The 19,245-nt window shown below is 40.7% G+C and overlaps 1 protein-coding gene across 7 annotated transcripts; it reads left to right on the top strand.

Annotated features, from left to right (window-relative positions):
- The first annotated feature begins 932 nt into the window (after nt 1-932).
- ZFP62 (ZFP62 zinc finger protein) lies at nt 933-13,652 on the top strand. Of its 7 annotated transcripts, none has more exons than XM_042931927.1 (4): nt 1,180-1,239; nt 2,759-2,865; nt 8,562-8,850; nt 9,781-13,652. In XM_042931927.1, coding segments are annotated over exons 3-4 (2,784 nt in total). In that variant the 5' UTR covers nt 1,180-1,239; nt 2,759-2,865; nt 8,562-8,849; the 3' UTR covers nt 12,564-13,652. The 7 variants fall into 7 exon arrangements, with proteins under 7 accessions (XP_042787839.1, XP_042787861.1, XP_042787883.1 ...); XM_042931938.1 differs by lacking the exon at nt 1,180-1,239 and adding an exon at nt 1,250-1,910; XM_042931949.1 differs by lacking the exon at nt 2,759-2,865 and having other exon boundaries at nt 1,223-1,239.
- Nucleotides 13,653-19,245: the final 5,593 nt, after the last annotated feature.

Raw genomic sequence — 19,245 nt, 5'->3', positions numbered from 1 at the left:
GTTGCGCCTTCTTGCATGGAGCCGAAGCAGATCAAGAACCCATTGCTACAAGGAAGCACCTTCTATTCCATTTACCTTGCACCTACATAAAGAATAAAAACTGGACACGGAATTGATGCTGAATACCGGCTCACTACAGCGATAAGTGAAATTCACCCAAGTACTTTGCATAACTTGAACTGTTTTCAAATATCGATCTTATTAAAAGTTTGCTTCCAAAACATTTTACCTTTAGTCTAAGAACTGATCATTGAAATTTAGCAATACATATAATTTTGCTACTAATCCAGAAAACAACACTTGAGTGAGAAAAATACGTAAACTTCTGATTCCGTTACGAAGATGGATGCTAGAGAAAACAATACAATTTAAAGCATTTAACTTTTTTACATTAGGCTAACAGAATGAAAATATTTCAGGTGAGAATAAAAATCTCATGAGGGACATAAAATATAGGTTCAAGGAAAAATCTGAAATGATGTAAATTTTCCGTTAAAAGCGAATGATAGTAAATTGTGGATTCAGAGTCCATTGTATTCGTCTAAAATAAGAGGTTTTGTTTTTTTAAATGTCAGCACAGTGTGCCAAAAATTTTTCTTTGCAATTACGTAAACCTAAGATGAAAAATATGCAGATGATACTTAAAAAAAAAAAAAAAAAAGGATCTCTTTCAAAAGTCCTTCCAGGCCGGGGTTCCAGCCCGGTCCTGGGGCGCTTCCGCCGCGCCCAGCGTTCCCAAAGCCCAGGCGCTTCGCAGGACGCTCTTCCGGGCCGCCGCGTCTGCCCCCAGCCTACCTCTCGGAGGGGGCGGACGGAGCCCACCGACTCGACGCTCAGCTCCGCCTCCTCCCGGGGGCGGCCCTGCGCCTCACTCTGTAAAGTGTTCCGTGTTCAGGTAGAGTCGTTAGGTGTTTATTCTACCTAGCCCCTCATTTGCCTTACTGTCATCCCCACCCTGGAATATGAAGTCCACAAAACCTGGAAGCGTCTCCTCCGGTCTCCCGGCTGCGGCCCCAAACGGGCTACAAAGCAGTACAGAAACTAGCTTCGCCCCGCGCCCACGCCCTCCGAACGCACCACGGGTCACGTGCCCGAACGGAGAAATATCATCGAGTCCGTCCTCCAGCCTCCCAGAGAGGACTCGGAAGTGCCCTAGAGCCAGCGCGGGCCCTTCCAGCCGGGCCGTCCGTGCTTTTGTCCCGCCGGCGGCCGGGCTCCCGCGGAGCCGCTACACAGCTAGTACGTGAGTTCGCGGCTGCCCGCGCTTCCGCCCCGGGCCCTCGCCTGCCACGCCCTTCCCTTAGTGGCCAAGTCTTGGCTGCCCCTTGGGTCTTGGGCGGGATATGGAGGGAAGCGTTCCCCCTTCCTATACACACCTCAGAAGGCAGGTTCCGGGGGGAGTGGAGCGGAGGGAAGACCTCAGGCCAGCCGAGGGGTGTGGGGCGTGCCCCTGGAACAGGCTGGTCTCTCTCTGGGCCCCAACTCCGGCCGTCCGAGCGGCCAGAGCCGGGTTGGGGTTGCCCAGCGTCCGGAGAAAGACTGGGGCCTGGCTCTTGTCTTTCTGTACTATTCGCTGCTTTCTCGGGCCGGAGGGGAGTCCTGGACATGAGCCCGTTAAAATAATTCCCCTGGTGTGACTCCCCCTTACAGTTAAGTTTGGCCCTAGGACGTGAGAGTGATTACGAGCGTTAGAGGGACCCCTAGGGGTGATCTGCTTCAGTACTCCCCTCCCCCCCCCCTCCCCCACTTCCCTTGGTTGGGAAGTTGAGAGGTTGCAGCCACAGGTGCGGATCCAGCCCCGGGGAGGAGCTTCCAGACCCTTGCTCTGGGGAAGCTCACCCGTGTACCGACTGGGGTACGACCAGAGGAGGTGGCTTGCCGTGGACTCTGAAAGTTGAGGAGTTGACTAGGTAGGGGGAATATGGAAGAGGCTTCTAGACTCAGGGACAACCGGGATGTGAAAGATGAACGGGAAGTGCCAGGGCTGGGTGTGCTGCTCTAAAAACGTTTAGACTAGGTGGCCACTAGGTTGTTTTCTATTTGAAAGCCCGAGGGTTTTGTTTTGTTAATAATTTTCTAAATATGTTTACTAATATATTTAATACTCCTATGGTTTAGATGTTTAATATAAGCAGTTATCAGTGACAAGGTTTGCTCCCGCTCAGTCATCTTCTCATGCCCAAACCCCTAGACAGTTACATTTGTTAGAGTGTAACCAACCAGTTTGTTTATGCAAATACTGGGCAAATGTGAATGTAGTTAGTTCCCCTTTTTTCACAGAGGTGATAGGGTATGCTCCAAAGTTCTGTCCCCTTGCTTTTTTCCTTCTACTGTATTTTAGGCATCATCAGAATACAAAGAGCTTTGAAAACAACAACAAAACAGCACTGTGGTAACAGATTGACTATTGTTTGAGTGTTTTTAATATTCTATAATTTTTTAGATCTGTTTGGAGCCATTTGGGTTGTTTTCAATTTTTTGTTACTTCATCAATGATGCACTCAATGAGGTTCTACTAGGACATACTTTAGCAAGGGTTTTTAAAGAAGAGATCAGTCAAAATAATTTTTGTTTTACATTAACTCAGCCAGTTACTGGTAAATTGTTAAACATGCCAAATCATTATTATAACAGTTCGTGTAGAGTGCTTAAAGAACAAATAAGACCAAGTAGGTTTTCTCTCCTGATCTTGTGTTTATGATGCTTATTAGCTTTATGCTAGCCTAATAATCTAATTCTGTTAATGACTCCCTTCCAGCCAGTCTCTGCCCATTTAGCTTCAGAAAATCTCTCAGTCTCCCTTTCAGAATCTCCTCTGCTTACCTTTTTCCTCAGGATGACTAGAAATCTCTTCACCACTACCAGGTATGAGAATGTTCTATTTCATTTTTTACTTTAAGGAAAAATCACCTTTCATCATTATTTCTACTTTTAAGCAATAGAACCAACTCATGTTAACTGTTTACAATGCTGATATTCATAAACTAAATGCAATAATAACTAAAGCACACATATTCTCTCTATTCATCTGTATTCCTTGATTCCATCTTTCATCTGTCTCATTCTCCAATTTCCTAGGTATTCTTTCTTCTGAATTGGTAAGAATTTTGTGCTCACATGTCTTGTTTTTTTGGTCATTTCCAAGCCAAATATATAAAAAGAACTTAAGGTACAGAATCCTGATGTGACACTTGATGGCAAATAAACTTGTGGAATGTTTGGAAATCTAGAGTAGCTGCTGATGCATGGCTCATTACAGCCTGTTAATAGGCAGGACTTTTTGGCCAGAGTAAGCCACGATTCTTTTGTGAGTTGTCCAGTCTCTTTAAGAAGGGGCATCTGACTCTTTTGTGCAGGGACAGCAAGAATTAAGGGCAGGTTCTTATTATGTGCAGAGGCTTTTTTGGGCATTGATAGAGCATGAATGACAAGTACCAAGGAGTTCAGAGGTGGTAGGATGTGTAATTTGGAAGGAGCAGATGGCATTCTAAAGCTAGCACTTTTGACTGATGTTACCAGACTGTTGGGTCATGCTTCCTGCTGACAACTAGAGAGGAGTTAGAGAAGAATTTAAATTCCATTGAGTTAACGTACAGTGTAATATTAGTTTCAGGTATACAATTTAGTGATTCAGCACTTGCATACATCACCCTGTGCTCATCATGACAGGTGCACTCTTTAAGCCCCGTCATCCCTCCATTGCCCCCATCCCTCATCCCTCTCCCTTCTGGTAACCGCCAGTTTGTTTTCTTTAATTAAGAGTCTGTTTCTTGAACTTTTCTTTTCTTTCATCTCCCCCCCCCCTTCTCTCTCTCTTGCTCCTTTGCCCATTTATTTTGTTTCTTAAATTCCACATAGGAATGAAATCATGTGATATTTATCTTTCTCTGACTGACTTATTTCACTTAGCGTAATACTCTCTAGCTCCATCCATGTCATTGCAAATGGCAAGATTTCATTCTTTTTTATGGCTGAGTAGTATTCCGTTTTATATGTATACCACATTTTCTTCATCCATTCATCAGTGGACAGACACTTGGGCTGTTTCCATAATTTGGCTATTGTAGATAATGCTGCTGTAAACATGGGGGTGTATGTATCCTTTTGAGTTAGTATTTTTGTATTCTTTGGGTAAATACCTAGTACTGCAATTGCTGGATCATAGGGCAGTTCTATTTGTAACTTTTTGAGGAACCTCAATACTATTTTCCATAGTGGCTGCACTAGTTTGCATTCCCACCAACAGTACAAAAGTGATCCCCTTACTCTGCATCGTCCCCAACACCGTTGTTTCCTGAGTTGTTAATCTTAGCCATTCTGGATGATGAGTGATGTTGAGCATCCTTTCATGTGTCTGTTGGCCATCTGTGTGTCTTTGGGAAAATGTCTATGCCTGTCTTCTGCACATTTTTTAATTTGATTATTCATGTTTTGGATGTTAAGTTTCTGTATATGTTTTGGATACTAACTCTTTATCCATACATAGGTAATTTGCAAATACTTTCTTCCATTCTGTAGGTTGCCATTTAGTTTTGTTGATTGTTTCCTTTGCTGTGCAGAAGCTTTTTATCTTGATGAATTCCCAATAGTTTATTTTTGCTTTTGTTTTTCTTGCCTCAGGAGACATATCTGAAAATAAGTTGCTATGGCCAATGTCAAAGAAGTTAGTACTTGTGTTCTTCCTTAGGATTTTTATGGTTTCCTGTCTCACATTTAGGCCTTTCAAATCCATTTTGAATTTATTTTTGTGTATGGTGTAAGAAAGTGGTCTACTTTCATTTTTTTGCATGTTGCTGTCCAGTTTTCTAACACCATTTTTCGAAAAGATTGTCATTTCCCCCTTTGGATATTCTTTCCTGCTTTGGCAAAGATTAATTGACCGTATAATTGTGCGTTCATTTCTGGGTTTTGTATTCTGTTCTGCTGATCTGTGTGTCTGTTTTTGTGCCAGCACCATAACTGTTCTGTTTCCTGGAGCTTTTTAATATTCCTTGAAGTCCAGAATTGTGCTGCCTCCAGCTTTGCTTTTCTTTTTCAAAGTTATTTTGGCTATTCAGGGTCTTTTGTAGTTCCATACAAATTTTGGGTTTGTTTGTTCTAGCTCTGTGTAAAATGCTATATTTTGATAGGCCACATGAGTCTTCTTGATTGGCTTTAGTAACCTCCTCCCAGACTTCAGGACTCGGTTCTCTCTAATTCATTTGCCCACTGAAACTAGTATGAGTGATCTTTTTTCTTTTAATTTTTTATTATGAAAAAATTTAAACATACAGGAAAGTAAAATAGTACAATAAATTTCATACACCCATAGATCAGCTTCAATAATTATTTTAATTCTGCTACATTTGTTTCATCTTTCCCTTTGTATTTTTCCTTCATTAAAGTTTTTTAAAGGAAACTTCAGACATAATGCCATTACATTCTAACATACTTTCAGTCTACAAACAAAAATGACACTTCTAACAGCCACAGTGCCATTATCATACCATCCTAAATTCTGATTCCTTGATATTATCTAACAAAGGTTGGCAAACTGCTCAGTGCTGCATTCTTGTAGGCGATGTGTCCTCAGGATGTCACTTCGGGAAGCACATAATGTCAATCTGCCTCCATTGGTGATATTAATTTACCACAGTTGGCCAAGACATTGTCTAATTTCTCTACTGTATAATTACTATTTTTCCCTTTCAGTCTGGGGTGAATATTTTAAGATTGTGCATATGTACTGCGCCTTCTCAAAATTTCCCGTAGATTTAGAATCCAGTGATAATTCTGCCCTGATCCAGTCTTTGCTCTGATAGTTGCAGAATACTAATTTATTTTCAACTCTACTGTTTTCTCCACATATACTAACTGGCCCTGGCATTCTCCTGTAAGTAAGCAGCTTCTCTTTCTCCCCTGTTTATGTATGGACTCACGAAATCCCATTTTCAATGGTATGTAATTCATTACTGTACATAATTATTATGGAGCCTAAAATGCGTGGCCAGGCTGGCTTGTGGTCTTATGACATGTCCTGTCATTTTTAAGCATCTCCTTACTTGTTGGCATAACAAGATGCCCCAGCTCACCTTGTGTGTATCCTGCCCTAGCCTAGAATCTGCCATTTCTTTGAGGAGCTATAGTTCCTTTTAGTAGGTAATGGTCGTAGAGACTAAGAACAGGGTGCTGGATGTGCTTATTATCACTAAGATATTTTTTACTTCTTGGCTTTTCATCAGAGAGCTAGGGAATATGTGAATTCCTGTGAATACACAGACATGTGCACACACACATATATATGTTTAGAAATCATGAATTCACACTGATCTCTGATTCATCCCTACAGGTTCTTTCTTGTCTTCCCCTATTCCATATTTTTAGGTCTCCTCTTCCTCCAGGAGAGCCTTGGCTTGCAACTAAATCAACATATTTACTCAATCCCCCACCACATCTAAAATTGTTTCAAAATTACTTTGCCAACAGGGCACCTTGGGTGGCTCAGTCAGTTAAGCTTCTGACTTCAGTGCAGATCATGTTTGTGAGTTTGAGCCCTGCATTGGGCTCTCTGCTGTCAGCACAGAGCGTGCTTTGGATCCTCTGTCCCCCTTTCTCTCTGCCCCTCCCCTGCTTGTGCTCTCTCTCAAAAATAAACATTAAAAAATTATAATAATAATTTTAAAAAATTACTTTGCCCAATCTTTGCAGAAAACAAACCTGCTTAAAAAGTGTTCAGTTGTTGACAATAAATTTCATATATTAAAAAAAAAAAAAAAAAGTGTTGTTTTCAGTGCTTCCCCACCACCCCCTCCTTCCCAAGACTGAAAAGTATATAGTCACATATTATGTAATAATTGTGTGCCTAAGTTACATGGGTTAGTTGTTTGTTTCTTTTTGTTCCCTTCCTCAGGTTACAGTTTGTTTTTGTTCCCTTCCTGTGGTTACAGTATTCATGTCAAACACAAATGAGTTCATTTGTTTCCATTTGCTTTCTGGTTTAGCTGCTTTTCCTTTTTGTAATTCTCACTGATTTAATTTTAGTCATGATAATATGCAGCATATTATCATGCTTCCATAAATAAAAACTGTGCAAAAAGCTGTTCTTAGAGTGTCTGTCTTCCCTATAATTTTGCACTGTCCTCCCCACTCCTCCATTTACAGGTAATGGGGCTTTACTGATTTCTGGCTTCTCATTACTATGAAGATAAGCAGATATATGCTCATTTTCTTATTTTTCTTCCTTATATATAAAAGGTAGCATGTATGCTTTTTTCCTCTTTACATCTTGAAAATTGCTCCCTCTCAATCAATTTATAGAGATGTTCCTAATTTTTTTTAGTACTCCATTGTGATTATGTGCCATAGTTTATTTAATAGATCTTCTATGCTTGGATGTTTAGGTAGTTTTCCAAATTCTGTAGTTACAAATAATGCTACCATGAATAGCTTTGTGCACATATGCTTTTTTGTATTGTTGGAAGTGGATCTTCAGTATAAATTCCTAAATGGGATTTCTGGATTGAAGTGTAAATGCACACAGTTGTGTTAGATATTGGCCAATGCCCCTCAACAGGGCTTATGCCAATTTGCATTCCCATTAACATATGAGAGTGCCTGTATCCACAGCAGCCTCACCAACAGAGTGTATTGTCAAGCTTTTAATACAACAGATGAGAAATGGTATCTTAGTGTAGTTCTCATTTGCATTTCTCTTACGAGTGACATTGAAAACATGTTTGCAGGACATTTTAATATTTCTTTTTGTGAATTGTTCATTCTTGCAAATTTTTCTCTTGAACATTTTTCTGTAGGAATTTTAGTCTATATTTTTCAACTTTTGAAAATTTTTTGTATGAGAGATATTAGCCCCTCTATATGATGCACATGGTAAATATTTTCTTTCATTTTTGCCATTTCTCAATTTTGCTTATAGCATTTTTGACATGTAATTTGTATTTATACAAATTTATCAATCTTCTCTTATTGCATATGAGTCATAGTTTGAAAACTTTTTCTGTAATCAGATTATAGAAACATTCACTCATGTTTCCTTCTAGTATTTGTATGGCATCACATTTTTATAATTAGAGATCTGCTGTATTTGGAGTTTATTCTTGAGTATGGTGTAAAGAATGAATCTGATTTTATCTTTTTCCAATGGTTTTATAGTTGTTCCAACACTATTCTAAATACCATCTTTGCCTCAATAATTTGATCTGACATCTTTATCATATGCTTGATTTCTGTGTGTAATTAGGACTATTTTTGGACTTTCTATTCTATTCCATTTGGCCATACACCAGTACCATGCTGCTTTATTTATAGAGGCTTTTTGGTATATTTTAATACCTAATATGGCTAGTCCCCCCCTTATAGCCCTTCCTTTTTTGTTTTTCTCTATCAAGTTTTGTGTGTTTATTTATTTTTTTAACTTTAAGTAGGCTCCATGCTCAATGTGGGGCTTGAACTCATGACCCCAAGACCAAGAATTGCATGCTCTACCAGCCAGGTGCCCCTTTTATGTTTATTTTAGAGGATTTGGCTTTATGGCTATAGGAACTTGAACATCTTTCTTTCCTGAGGGCTGAAGATGAATAGAGGTGGATGGGCCAAGGCCAAAGGGAATGATGGAGCATGGTCCCTGATAAAAGATGTGCTGCAGCTGATGATTATGGGATTCCACTGCCTGCCCTCACATTTCAGCAACATGAACTACTCTGCCCAAAGTAGTAGAGACAAGTAGAGAGTACTTTCAAGAGGAACAAAGAAGCCCTGCTTGAGCCCTAAAATCTGTTCTAGGAAGGAATTTACCTTTCCTGAGTCCTGTGCTTTATACCCAGGTTCCAACTCCAATCAAATAACCCGACCTCAGTAAGTAGTAATAATTATGCATATAGCACTCACCAAGTAGTTGGCATTGTTCACAACACTTTATATATGTTATCTCACTTAATATTCATGTCAGCCCCATTGCCCTCATTTTACAGATGAGGAAACTGGCACAAAGAGGGTAAATCACTTTCTTGAGATCATGCGGTTAAGTATTTGAATCCAGGTAGTAGTATTTCCTTTGCTTGGTGGTTTGCATTTTAGCTTCTAATCTTTGATATGCTCTGACTGCTGTTAGTCTGTTCATAAAGTAAAAATGATGCATCTTTGCCTGGCAGGCTGGATGGAGCATGCTCTTCCATGTAGAATTCCTCCCTGACTACCCACTTTCCAGGGTCAGGTTTTCCTTGGAGGGAAAGTCCAGCAGGCCAAACCAACTCCACGAAGCTGTAGTTTGCTTTCTTTCTCATGTCTCTCATGACTGTCTTCATGTTTTCATTACCGTCTCCCGAGTACCTCCACCTAGGTGCTAATTTCTTCTCTTTTTTTTTTTTAGCTTTATCTGTTTAGTTCTGCTGATTATGTATTCTTACCTTTTGTCTTATTAATCTTTCTGTTTCCTCTTATTCAGAGATTTGTTCTACCCTCTGTTTTTTCATGACTAGGTGATGATCGTCTGTGGTCCTGTGCATCATTTCAACCCATTTCATTTGCCCTCCTGCTAAACTGTCATGCAAGAATAGAAAAGCTCTTTGTTCCATTGAAAATCCAAGGCTCTAACATTTTAACATCAGCTCCACAGGGGTAGAAATCTTGGCATGTCCCTTTTTGTTCCCTGCAGTTAAAAATGGTACCTATCACACAGCATGCAGTCAGTAAATATTTGTCAAGTGAATGAGTGAATTTGGATGTAATTTTTCCAGTGTCTTCTAAACAAAGTGAACAGGTATCATTTTCGTTTTCTTGATTTAGTGTCACATTTGAAGACGAGGGGCACTGAGAATGAGGAATCACCTGAAAAGTATGAAAATGATGGAAATGCAGAATCTGTGTGGCCAAAAGTGGAAGGTTTTCACAAGGATCATATACAGGAATCTAAGGTTGGTGAAACTTGTGATTGGGATAGCAAGGTAGAAAGTCAATTGGAAAATCCGGAGGGAAAAAGGAGGATGGAAGACAAAAGTGGCACCAGGGAAAAGATTGGCAAAGCCAAGAACACAGCAAATATAAAGATGGAACAGGAAGATGAGGCATCTGAGAAAAGCTTGTATCCAAGCTCAAAACATATTACACACCAGCCTGTCCCTATAGAACAGATAAGCAGTGAACAAGACAAATGTGTGGAGAACCTTAATGGAAACTCTCATCCTGGTCTACAGCAGAAAACCAGTGCTGCTAAGAAATCACACAGATGTGAGGAGTGTGGGAAATCGTTCAAATACAATTCGCGCCTTGTTCAACATAAAATTATGCATACTGGGGAAAAACGCTATGAGTGTGATGACTGTGGAGGGGCTTTCCGGAGTAGCTCAAGCCTTCGAGTCCACAAACGGATCCATACTGGGGAGAAACCGTACAAGTGTGAGGAATGTGGGAAAGCCTACATGTCATACTCCAGCCTTATAAACCATAAAAGCACCCACTCTGGGGAGAAGAACTGTAAATGTGATGAGTGTGGGAAATCCTTCAATTACAGTTCTGTGTTGGACCAGCATAAGAGGATCCACACAGGGGAGAAGCCCTACGAATGTGGTGAGTGTGGGAAGGCTTTCAGGAACAGCTCTGGTCTCAGAGTCCACAAAAGGATCCACACAGGGGAGAAGCCCTACGAATGTGACATCTGTGGGAAAACTTTCAGTAATAGCTCCGGCCTTAGGGTCCACAAAAGGATACACACAGGCGAGAAACCTTATGAATGCGATGAGTGTGGGAAGGCCTTCATTACTTGCAGAACACTTCTAAACCATAAAAGCATCCACTTTGGAGATAAACCTTATAAATGTGATGAGTGTGAGAAATCATTTAATTATAGCTCTCTCCTCATTCAGCATAAAGTCATCCACACTGGAGAGAAACCTTATGAATGTGATGAATGCGGGAAGGCCTTCAGGAACAGCTCAGGCCTTATAGTGCACAAAAGGATCCACACGGGAGAGAAACCTTACAAGTGTGAGGTCTGTGGCAAAGCATTCAGCTATAGCTCAGGCCTCGCAGTTCATAAAAGCATTCACCCTGGGAAGAAAGCTCATGAATGTAAGGATTGTGGAAAATCCTTCAGCTATAACTCACTTCTCCTTCAGCATAAAACCATTCACACTGGAGAGAGACCTTATGTTTGTGACTTGTGTGGGAAAACATTTAGGAACAATTCAGGCCTCAAAGTCCATAGGAGGCTCCATACTGGGGAAAAACCATATAAGTGTGATGTTTGTGGGAAAGCCTATATCTCACGCTCTAGCCTTAAAAACCACAAAGGAATCCATCTTGGGGAGAAACCCTATAAATGTAGTTATTGTGAGAAGTCTTTCAATTACAGCTCTGCCCTTGAACAACATAAAAGGATTCATACAAGGGAAAAACCTTTTGGATGTGATGAGTGTGGAAAAGCCTTCAGAAATAATTCAGGCCTTAAAGTACATAAACGGATCCACACTGGGGAGAGACCTTACAAATGTGAAGAATGTGGGAAAGCCTACATCTCACTCTCAAGCCTTATAAATCATAAAAGTGTACACCCTGGGGAAAAGCCCTATAAGTGTGATGAGTGTGAAAAAGCTTTCATCACATACCGAACCCTTATAAACCACAAAAAAATCCATCTTGGGGAGAAGCCCTACAAATGTGATGTATGTGAGAAATCTTTTAATTACACTTCACTCCTTTCTCAACACAAAAGGGTCCACACTAGAGAGAAACCTTATGAATGTGACAGGTGTGAGAAGGTCTTCAGAAACAACTCAAGCCTTAAAGTGCATAAAAGAATCCACACGGGGGAGAAGCCCTATGAATGTGATGTGTGTGGAAAAGCCTACATCTCACACTCAAGCCTTATTAACCATAAAAGTACCCACCCTGGCAAGACTCCCTACACATGTGATGAATGTGGAAAAGCTTTTTTCTCAAGCAGAACTCTATTAAGCCATAAAAGAGTCCATCTTGGGGAGAAACCCTTCAAATGTGTTGACTGTGGGAAGTCTTTCAATTACAGTTCACTCCTTTCTCAACACAAGAGGATTCACACAGGGGAAAAACCTTATATATGCGATAGGTGTGGAAAGGCATTCAGGAACAGCTCAGGCCTGACAGTGCATAAAAGGATTCATACGGGCGAGAAACCCTATGAATGTGATGAGTGTGGGAAGGCATACATCTCACACTCAAGTCTTATTAACCATAAAAGTGTCCACCGTGGGCAGCAGCCCTATAATTGTGAGTGTGGGAAATCCTTCAATTACAGATCAGTTCTTGACCAACACAAAAGGATCCACACTGGAAAGAAGCCATACCGATGTAATGAGTGTGGGAAGGCTTTTAATATCAGATCAAATCTCACCAAGCATAAAAGAACCCATACTGGAGAGGAATCTTTAAATGTGATAAATGTGGGAAGTCACAGTGACACATCACAGAAGAGAACTCATGAGGGAGGGAATGCTCTGGAAGGGACCAAGATGAGCATATCTATAGGAGGCAGAGCTTACCAAGTCTCAACTCAAATGGAAGAAAAACCTTATGAATGTATGAATATCATATGAATATGAGGTATTTGTTCATGGCTTATAATTTACATAGTATAAATGAAACTGAGTACTCTTCAGTATGATCTTCAGTCATAGCCAGCAAGGAAGCCTGCAATGTCAAGGTAGTTGAGCCTTTATGGAACACAAAATAGTTGATACTGGGGATAAAACCTATCAAAGTGACAGAGTATTTGAAAAACCTTCAAAGTAAGCAGACATTTCTGGACATAAAGCACATGGATAAGGAAAGGACTTCACTTAGAAGTCATATAGTCACTATCAGAAAGTTCATATTTGGTTAAATTGTGTGAATAGAAATGGGGGAAATTCAGCTATAGCTTTGAATCCCAATTATACATTGGTCAGTGGAAAAAATACAAGAATGGCCTCCAACAGGCAAATTCAGGGAGAGATAGGCTTCAGGGAATATATATTTAAGAGGAGTGATCGTGAAGTAGAAGCTTGATATAACTGAATAATTTGTGAGGGGTGATGACATTTTGAAACAAAATTGGGTTTTGTTGTAGGAAGAGTGGAAAATGTAGACATGAATCTAATAGGAAATAGAGTCATTAAAAATGCAAGCTGATTGGATTATACTGTTGTAATGTTGTGATACATCAGTTGAATGGACAAAACTTTTTAAAAATTTCAAATGAGCCCCCTCAATGAATGATGAAGTATGAGGAGTGAAAACTTCACACATTGTGCTACAAATGAAAGGTTCTACCATAGAGAGAAATTCAGCACATTACATAACTAATGGAACAGGTCTTCATGAATTTGCACCTGCACAAAAATCATTGACTCAGGGATTCCTATGAGTAGGAATGCTGAGAAGGTCATTGTATTGCAAGAGCTAAAAAGCTGAGTAGCTGTTGATAATAGAGGGATCAGAGGAAATTCATGCTTAATAATCCTGTTAAATGTTTGATTGTTTTGGAATGTGTTATTGTAAAGATTTCATGCACTACACGTGTGTCTTGTCTGTTGTAAAATGTTATGAATACTATGTTCAGGGCTCACTCTTTCTTGGCCATGAAGAGCCAGATGGTTGTGGTGAGGTAAGATGGAACTCCAATAAAGAAATTCCTCAAAAGTAAACAGACTGTGACTGACTTCAGATGGAGCAGTATGGCAGCGAAAGCCATTTGTCATCTTTGTGGGGTAAGTTAGACCAGATCCAATGCAGGGAGGGCAGCAGGAGACTTATACCACAGGTCTAGTAGCTCAGTTTCACAAGAAATTAGGTGGTGTCTTCACCAGGAGAAGTGCAAAATGGATTGATCCTCATACTGGGGCTGGATCATAGCTCCTAAGAATGGGCAGGCTGTGGGACTGATCTGTCACCACACAGAAATAGTTCTCTTGGGAACAGATAGAAATTAACAAAATATTATTTATATTAACCAGGTAACTCAAAGGGTAAAAGGAGAGTCTTTTGAAAGTTAAGTACGCTGTTGAAGAATACTCCAGGTGGGGTCTGTCTATAGAGGCTGAATTCTAGTCCTGTCTCTCTGGCCCCAGAATCCACTCTCTTTACAAAAGCACAATCTCTAGCTAGTTTCCTGGCTTTCTAGGATTTGTCTCTAGCCCTGCTCTACCTTCACATATTTTTCCATGCTTCACTCTAAGAGTACAGTTCTTTCATTTTGTCTCCAGGCCTCCACCAGTAAGTTTTGATGGAAGGAGGGAGGATGGGTCTAGAAAAAGGAAGGAAAGACCATTTCCGCCACTCAACTCCACTTTGGAATGTCACAACCACACATGTTCTCAGTCCTTCTCTACATGGAACACTGGCAATTTATCCAGCAAATGCTCTTTGAATATCTGCCAGTTATAATCCCCTGTCCTGGGAACTAGGCAGCAGCAGTAAATAAAGGTAAGGGAGAAACTCCACAAGCAAAAACCACACTAATGGATGCTGAACTGAACCGCATTGCTCAGAGGAAGGTGACCACCACCAACGGGCAAGAAGGAGGTGGTAGTGATATTTGGGTGGGACAACTGAATTGGGTTTATAAAGAGGGAGGAATGGGATGGGGTGCCTGGATGGCTCAGTTGGGTAAGCATTTGATTCTTGATTTTGGCTCAGGTCATGATCTCATGGTTCGTAAGTTTGAGCCTCACATGGGGCTCTGCACTAATAGTGTGGAGCCTGCTTGGAATTCTCTGTCTCCCTCTTTCTCTGCCCCTCCCCCCCAAAAAAAATATTTACCAAAAAAAGAGAGGGAGGAGTGATTAAAATCATCAGAAAAGCTCACACATCCTCCAAAGTGGCTGGTGGCTCCAGGGTTGGTACATAGTGGGAGGAAAGGGAGGCCATAGAATATCAATTCCAAGGAGTCACCAGGTATCCATCTTTCACTCCCCTGAGACCACCAGTGGCTTGAGCCCCTGTCCCCCACAGACACCCACCTATTTGAGTTCCACTTGGACCTAATGTACCACCTACTATTGGGAGAGAAGTGAAATAAGGGAGAGGATGGTTACCATTCAAATGGGGATTCTGAGTGCCCCAGCCCACTAAGCACTGGGATACGCTCCTACTGAGGCCTGCACTGACTGACCCACAGGAAATGGGCTTCAGGGCCTCCTGGCCTAGGCCTTCATTCCATCTACGGCCAGATAACATGCTGCTCAAGCTCATCTCAGATGAGGAGGGGTCTTTTGAGTTTCCAGTTGTCCCAGGTGGACTTTGTGTTGCAACTGTGCCAGTTCAGTCTCACTTCAGGACTTGAGCTCATTCAGGGAACACCATCCCCCACCTCTTTCCAAAGAAAATACCTGATGTGCAAGAAGGAAATTAAACTTGCCAACATAGAGGATATCGAAAGACTAATTTTTAAGTCAGTGTCTAATTCAAAGGGCTAAAGATAGAATTGAAATGTTGGACAATAGTAGGTAAAGCTGGAAGATATGCCTAAAAGTGGCCTAAAGTGCTTATATTATTTCTGAGGAGGTCAAGATTCTTTTTAACTCTGGATTTTAAGTTAACTATGTGTGGTAAAATGTCATGGGCAAACACTAGAAGGATAGAAATAAAGTTTATAAATCTAAAGATCTGGACTGGAAAACCTCAAAGTCTGTAAGAGAAAAACTAACACTGAAAAGGCAGGGTAGTACCTTCTGGCAAAGGTAGGCTACGTTGTCTGGGTCAATTTCATACCAAAAACAATGAAAAAGTGCATTTTTTAAAGTTTACTTAGAGTGTACATGCAGGTGTAAGTGGGGGAGGTGTAGAGAGAGAATCACAAGGTGGCTTTGCACCCAGTATGGCAACCCACACGGGGCTCAGTCTCGCTAACCGTGAGATCATGACCTGCGCTGAAATCAAGAGTCAGACACTTGACTGGCTGAGCCACCCAGGTGCCCCCCAAAAATGCATTTTTTAAAATGTAGGTGGCATGCTCTCCCCTTCCCCTGAAGAAAGCATTGAGGATAAAAAGTGTAGTTTCAACAGATGGTGATTTAAAAATGAGATCTTGTCATCAGTGAAGGGAACACCAAAGCAACTTATGTGCTAAACTGTTTGCTGACACTGCACAACTGGATCCCGCTTACCTGGTCACACGGAGTGAGTGAGACAAGGTCAGGCCCAGACCTACCCGTGGTGGTGAATCTTAGAACTTTCTGAAGGTAACCTGGGTTCCCAATGTGCTACATCCTCAAGATAAACCCATCTCTCAGTCCCAGGAGACTATAGAGAAAGTGGCCTTGTAACTGAGCAGAGCAATAGCAAAGAAAGGGAAAGAATATATCCCTAACACCTTGTGGTCAATGACCAGCCCTTTTGCCAGCAAAAGCAAATACAAGGCATCTTTGGAAGAGGAATTGCTCAATCTAGACCTCAGGGAAACTTTTAATTTTTGGGGAGCCATTAATAAGCAAGCAGGGATAATTGGGTGTCCTAGACTCTGGGTCTGGAGTTCTCTCTTGTCCAGCAAGAAAACAGACACAAGATTAAAATGCGAGAGGGGCTAATGTCCAGGAGGAGACAAGAGCTCGGAGTAAGGGGCCTTGCTCTGTTTTTATTAGGATCAGAAGGTTTACAAGCGTAATGGACATGCGCAAAGAGACAATGAAACCGTGAACATTAGCTCATGGGTGTGAGGGAAAGGGGGGTTTGAAGATATATGGTGTTAGGGGTTTGGGTCAGTACAAAACAAAATCCTGGTGCTGGGCAGAAGGTTGTTTACCAGAGGCAAGAAGCCACATCTGTTTATCTTAGCTAGTTCTGGAGACAAGACAGCCTGTTACCTCAGGGTCAAGAAGGCACCTTTCTTTTGCTAATTAGCTCTGCTCCAAGCAACCTCACCCTGCTGTGGTTTATAGCCCTGTTTACCTGTTTACCTATTTTGGTCCTTAACTGTGAAAGCAGCCTTTCGCTATTGTACTAAATTGGGGGCTTGTACTAAATTTCCACCCTGAATACCTAATCTCCTTTTGCTAATCTTGGATGCTTTCATCCTGAGGTTTCCTATTCCTATACCTTTGTTCTATACAGGGGGTGCTTTACCTTGTTTACCTAATCTTGTTTACCTAATCTTAGATGCTTTCATCCTGAGGTTTCCTATCCCTATACCTTTGTTCTATACTGGGGGTGCTTTGCCTTGTTTACCTAATCTTACTTACCTAATCTTGGATGCTTTCATCCTGTGGCTTCCTATTTCTTTATGCCTTATTAACCCATTGGTGCAAGCTCAGGAAATTCCTAAGCTTTTCCCCCAGTCAGGAACAAGGAAAAAAGGCAACATGACAAAACCAGCAAAAAGATCCACATAGACTTCACATATTATCAAGTATATATGTGGAAAAAAAACCTTTAAAATATTTAAAGATGCCTTTGGCTACAGATTGTGACAAAGTTAAAAATAGAATTAGTGAACTGAAAGATAAAGGTGAAGAAATTATCCAAAATCCAGCATGGGGTTAGAAAAAATATGTAAAAACACAGAGAAGGGAAGGTTTCATTGGGAAGTTTTATATATATATTTAATAGTAGTCTCAGAAGGCAAGGACAGAAGGGGCAAAGAAAGGGACTGAAGCTGAGTATTCTCCAGAGCTGATGAAAAATACAACTCTACAGATTTAAAAGCCCAAAGAATGCATTTACAGAAGTCATACCTACATACATCATAGTGTAACTGCAGAAAAAGAAAAAAAAATTTTTTTTCAGCTAAAGAAAAAATATTCCCTTTAAACAACAGACTTCCCAGAAACAATGGAAGACAGAGTGGAATGAAAACATGAGTATAAAGACAGAAAATAGCTGTCAGCCCAGGCTTTTATACCCACTGAAAATATCTTTTAAGAGTGAGGACAAAATAAACACATTTCAGGGCTCCTGGGTGGCTCGGTCAGTTAAGTGTCCTACTTCAGCTCAGGTCATGATCTCACAGCTTGTGAATTCGAGCCCCACATCAGGCTCTGTGCTGACAGCTCAGAGCCTGGAGTCTGCTTCCTGTGTCTTCTCTCTGCATGCCCCCTCCTCCACTCGTGCTCTGTCTCTCAAAAATAAATTTAAATTTTTTTTTAAAAAGAGTGAGGACAAAATAAACACATTTTAAGACAAAACTTGTTTCATTTTCCCCTGCTGACCATCACTAAAGGCAATTCTAAAGAACGCATTTTAATACAGAAAGAGATCCCAGATGAAGTTCTGAGATGCAAAAAGAAATGAAGAGCAAAGAGAGTAATAAGAGATATGTAGGCAAATGTAAATAAACATTTTATACAAAACAATAAAGATTTACAGTTGTTAAGATAGACTTACAACACCAGACAACAATAATATCTGTGAAGGGAGAGTAAAAAGAATTTATTGTATGAGGTAAGGTTTTGGTTAATTTCATACATATTGTAAAATCTAGGGAATCATAAAATAGAATGTATATTTTTATACTAGTAAAGCAAAAATGAAATTTTAAAAATTAAAAGGAAAGTAAAAAAATGGGTAGGAGAAGGGAAAAAAGTAGATCTTAAGCCAAAATGTTAATATTTCCATTTAATTTAAATAACAAAGATTTTCAGACAATGTCTTGGTCTGTTCAGGCCACTGTAACAAAATGCTACAGACTGGGTAGCTTATCAACAACAGAAATGTTGTTCTAGAACTCACTGTTCTAGAAGCTGGAAGTCCAAGATCAGAGTGGTTGGAGATCAGCATGGTTGGGTGAGGGCTCTTTTGCAAATTTCAGATTTCTAATTGTACCCTCACATTGTGGGAAGTTCATTGGGAAGTGGCGGGGGAGTGTCTAGTATAATAGCACTAATGCATCAGGGCACCACTCTCATGACTTAATCACTTCACAAATACCCAACCTCCTAACACTCAGACACTGAGCATTAGGATTCCAAATGTGAATCTTGGGGGAGTACAAACATTCACCCTATAGTAGACAGGACAAAAACATAAAACCCCATGCTATGCTGCATACAAGAGACTCACCTTAAATATGAGGACATACAACATTTGAAAGTAAAAGAATGGGAGGAAGTTATTTGAAATAGTAACCAATAGAAACTGCTGTAGCTCTGCTAATATTAGATGAAATACATACTTTAAGGCACAAAATATTCCTGAAGATAAAGGGAATCATTACATTAAGACAAAAGGTGGGGTGCCTGGGTGGCTCAGTCGGTTGAGCGTTCGACTTTGGCTTAGGTCATGGTCTCACAATTTGTGAGCTTGAGC

This window comes from Panthera leo, chromosome A1 (genome assembly GCF_018350215.1).
Source record: "Panthera leo isolate Ple1 chromosome A1, P.leo_Ple1_pat1.1, whole genome shotgun sequence".
NCBI classification, from domain to species: domain Eukaryota; kingdom Metazoa; phylum Chordata; class Mammalia; order Carnivora; family Felidae; genus Panthera; species Panthera leo.
This window is presented reverse-complemented; position numbering and strand designations above follow the sequence as displayed.

Coding starts and splice junctions, on each gene's coding strand:
- ZFP62 (XM_042931905.1), top strand. CDS start 963: ATGAAGTCCACAAAACCTGGAAGCGTCTCCTCCGGTCTCCCGGCTGCG. Junction 1,240..9,780: donor GCGGAGCCGCTACACAGCTA/GTACGTGAGTTC, acceptor TTCTTGATTTAG/TGTCACATTTGAAGACGAGG.